The following is a 4,541-nucleotide window of genomic DNA, read 5'->3' as shown; positions in this document are numbered from 1 at the left end:
TCTTTTTAATTCTGTAAATGTATGCTTGATTATTTGGTGCATAAATTTTAAAGGTTTGTTGTGATGCTGAAATGACAAAATAATCATAAAGTGCTTAGCACAGTGCAGGGAGTATTATAAAGTCTCAATAAATATTAGATTTTTTTTAAAATTTAAATGTTTGGACAATATATTGATTTAAGTGATTGTTTCTGCCTCCTCCTTTAGAATGTAAATTACAAGAATCACACAAGCTTTGAGTTTCTGCCTACTGTTACATTTTCTTAGTGTCTAGAAGAAAGTTTAGTATATTTAGACTCTCAGTGAAATACTTATTGAATAAATGAATGAATGGATGCCATCACTGTGAAATATGCTAAATAAAGAGATTATTTCTAAGAGCCTTTCATGTCAACAGTAGTCAATATAACCTATATTCATGAATGGAATAACTTAAAAACACAGCAACAATTTTGTGAGATAATATTTGTGAAATGTTCTTTACTCGGTTGAGTTTAAATTTTAATTAAAAGATAAAATATATTGAAAATATGGCAAAATGGTTTCTAATACCCACTTTAACACAAAGCACCAATTATTCAGTGTCTGTGGAATTGAGCTACAATTCACTGCCCTTTTGTATTGTAATGTGAAGTGTGCCCTGCCTAGATTAACACAACATAAACTATGTTGATATTGAAAAAGATGAAGAAATCCAATTTTTGTTTCTGTGTGCTTTGTTTCTTAGAGACGTGTGTTTGGTACTTCTACAATTCAGGTTAATAAATGCAAAACAGTCTCAGGAGGACAAGTAAAATCCATGAACTGCTTTTATTTGCATTTTAACAAATTGTAGGTAGGCATTTAGGATGGAAACATATTCTCTAGGCTAGCTAAGTTTTACACATATAAGTGGAGGGGGTCTCTCTGAAGATTTTTAAAATTTCATCAAAGGGCATTAAAGGGGGGACTTTTATTTTATTTTACTTTTTTTTTTTTTAAATCCTCACCTGAGGATATTTTTCTATTTATCTTCATTCAGATAGAGTGGAAAGGAGAGAGAAGGAGAGAAAGGGAGAAAGAAACATCGACGTGAGAGGAACACATCGATTGATTGCCTCCAGCACGACTCTGACCAGGGCCGGGTATGTCCAACAACCAAGGGTGCCTTTGACCAGAATCAAACCTGAGACTCTTTGGTCTGCGGGCCGACGCTCTGCCTCTGAGCCAAACCGGCCTGGGACACTGGGGCACTTTTAAATCTTTATGTAATGAAAGGAAAGAAAATTATTCTTCCAACAAAGCAGCCAATATATACCTCATCCTGAAGCAGGTAATCTAAAATATACGTAACAGAAACAATATTAGGGCTTGGTAGATATGCTAAGTGTAGTGGAAGGCCTCCTCATTTTTATAGCCGTTGGTGAATCAGTACTGGGGGTTTTAGGGAATGGGTTTATTGGACTTGTCAACTGTATTGACTGTGTCAAGAACAAGAAGTTTTCTGTACTTGGCTTAATTCTTACTGGCTTAGCTACTTCAAGAATTTTTCTGATATGGATAATAATTACAGATGGATTTATAAAGATATTCTCTCCACAAATGTATTTCTCTGGAAACCTAATCGAATGCATTAGTTACGCATGGTTAATTATCAGTCACTTAAGTATCTGGTTTGCCACCAGCCTCAGCATCTTCTATTTTCTGAAGATAGCCAATTTTTCCCACCACATGTTTCTCTGGTTGAAGCATAGAATCAATAGAGTACTTCCTTTTCTGATGGGATTGATGGTTATTTCATGGTTAGTTATTTTCCCACAAGTTGTGAGGATTATTAATGATTATAAAATGAATGCTAGAAACACAACCTGGCAGCTCACCATACCTAAAAGTGAATACTTTACTTACCAAATTTTGCTCAATCTGGGACTCATTTTCCTCTTTACACTGTTCCTGATCACATGCATCTTGTTAATCATTTCTCTTTGGAGACACAACAGGCACATGCAATCGAATGCGGTAGGTGTCAGAGACCCCAGCACAGAAGCACATGTGAAAGCAATGAAAGTTTTGATATCTTTTATCATCCTCTTTATCTTGCACGTTATAGGCATTGCTATAGAAATAGCACACTTTACTGTGCCAGAAAATAAATTACTGTTAATTTTTGGTGTGACCATCACAGACCTTTATCCCTGCGGTCACTCATTTATCCTAATTCTAGGAAACAGCAAGCTAAAGCAAGGTTTTTTGAAGGTGCTCCAGCCTTTAAAGTGCTGTGGGAAAGAGAAACCTCTCAGAATTCCTTTGACAGGCTTGGGGAGAAATGGATGCTCTATGAGAGTAATCCAGTGAAGAAACGCCTGAAAATGTTTCGCTTGCACCACATTCTTGCACTGGTTGTAACTGTGTTATAGACCATCACTGAAGTCTTCCATAATTATTTTAATGACATCTCAGGAAATTTTGTTCTTCAAGGAGATTGTAAGTAACCCCCATGCAACTTCTGTGGCTCAGACAGCTTCCCTACCCTGCAACTTCTTCTCACACATCTCCTAGAGGAAAAACCAGCTTGGAGACGATTCACTGTAAAGAGGATGGTAGTGGGACTAAGCATCTAAAACCTGACTCTTTATTGTGCTTTACGCAACTTCCCTGAAGCACCAGCACCCTTTCACCAAGAAGACCCGAAGGAAAAGAAACAACAATAAAGTGATTATCAATCTTGACATTTGGAGCATGGACATGAGAGACAGAGACATGGGTGCTTCTTTTGAGTTTGCAATTTTAATTCTTTAAAAGGTTAGTTTTATTTTCATTGTTTAATCCTAATGTCTTTTTTTTTTTTTTTTTTTACTGATGTGTGTTTAATATAGTAGCAGTAGTCATGCCAGCAGGTGTAGTTCTGTTAAAATAGCTCAGGAAGCAGAGTCTCCTTGGGGTTAAGTTCAGAGCACTGATAAAATCAGGCTTTATAGTCTTCAAATCCACTGATTTGATGTGAAGCAAAATCATGAACTAATTAAAGTTCAGTAAAGAATCTGCTAGAAGTACAGATCCAAAGGACTCCACATGGTCACTGAGTTATGCCAAGGACACGTACTGACACAGGGTAGAATCAGTGTGAAAGATGAACTGTTCTGATTTAGGATTTTTTTTTTTTTACAAACACATATATATTCATATACACAAACTTTAACTCATGGACATATTTCAAATTCTGATTTTTAAAGTGAATATTTGTATTCAACCCAGGATGTGAACTGAGTGATTTATCTTGGCAACTTGCAAACGTTCATTGCCTTATCCTTACAGCCTGATACCTGGAAGTTTTCTAAATATACAGGCTTAACTCATTTAATGAATATTTTTGAACACTAACTCTGTTATGCGTCAGGAATATAATACTAAACAAGATCTCAGCATAATGGATAAGGTATTTTAGTAGAAAAACAAACAAATAGGAAACAATAAGTTAATTATATTTGGTTTGGGGAGTGAAGAACAAAAGGATGCTAAGCAAATAAACCGACTTGGTACTGGGAGAAGAGATAATGTCACTGAGGTTGGGATAGTTTAGTTTGAGATCTGAAAAACTGCATAAGAGCATGGTGGGAAGAACAAGAGAGATTTGGGGTGGGAGAGCATTTGTGTAGGTCTTGAGGCAAGAAGGAGTATACAGCATTCCAGGAACCGAGAAGTCCAGTATGACTAACTATACAGGAAGTGAAGTGTTTTCAATGATTCTAAGGGAAATTCCAATAAAGAAAAATTTCATAAATTCCTTCCAGAATTGATAAAGTGCCCTTCAGAAATAGTAAACTAATATTTCAGTAGTGAAAAAATATCCATCCCCTTCCAAACCTAAAACCATACAAAGTTATTATATTTAATGTCATTGGTTTTTTAAAAATTGTTTTTAATCCTCACCTGAGGATATTTTTCCATTGTTTTGTGTGTGTGTGTGTGTGTGTTTTTAAGATAGAGTGGAAAGAAGGGAGGGAGAGAGAGAGAGAAACATCAATGTGAGAGAGACACATTGATTGGTTGCCTCCTGCACAACCCCTACAGGGACAGGGGATTGAACCTGCAACCCAGGTACATGTCCTTGACTGGGAATCGAATCTGAGACTAATTCTAGGGCTGATGCTCTAACTGCTGAGCCAAACTGACCAGGACTAACGTCATTGCTTTGATTGCAAAAACATCTTTTTAATTTTTATGTATTTTATTACTAGTGAGTTTAGGCATTTTACAGAATTAGTAACAAATGGTGTAAATTTCTGGAAATTATTCATTTGTTTTCCTTTTATTTTTTCATGCCTATAGTTCTTCTTACCAATTACATAATACTTTATATATTAACATCATGCTACATATGTGTTATGATCTTTACCTTAATTTGCTGTTTTTAAATTATTTAGTTCATAGTGTTTGGGGAAATAAGGTGGTAATTTATATAAACTCAGATCTATATATTTCCCTTTATGATTTCTTCTACTGCTATGTTTGCAAATATTGGCTTAGTTTTATTGTTACATGTTACTTTTATCAATAACTCC

General features: G+C 35.4%; 1 protein-coding gene across 1 annotated transcript; it reads left to right on the top strand.

Annotated features, from left to right (window-relative positions):
* Window positions 1-1,359: 1,359 nt before the first annotated feature.
* TAS2R10 (taste 2 receptor member 10) lies at window positions 1,360-2,334 on the top strand. The gene has a single exon (XM_036250845.1). The coding sequence runs from the start codon at window positions 1,360-1,362 to the stop codon at window positions 2,332-2,334; it is 975 nt and encodes a 324-aa protein (XP_036106738.1).
* The last annotated feature ends 2,207 nt before the right edge of the window (window positions 2,335-4,541 follow it).

This window comes from Molossus molossus, unplaced genomic scaffold (assembly GCF_014108415.1).
Source record: "Molossus molossus isolate mMolMol1 unplaced genomic scaffold, mMolMol1.p scaffold_m16_p_10, whole genome shotgun sequence".
Lineage (NCBI taxonomy): Eukaryota > Metazoa > Chordata > Mammalia > Chiroptera > Molossidae > Molossus > Molossus molossus.
The sequence above is the reverse complement of the archived record's forward strand: the minus strand, read 5'-3'. Positions and strand labels throughout refer to the sequence as shown.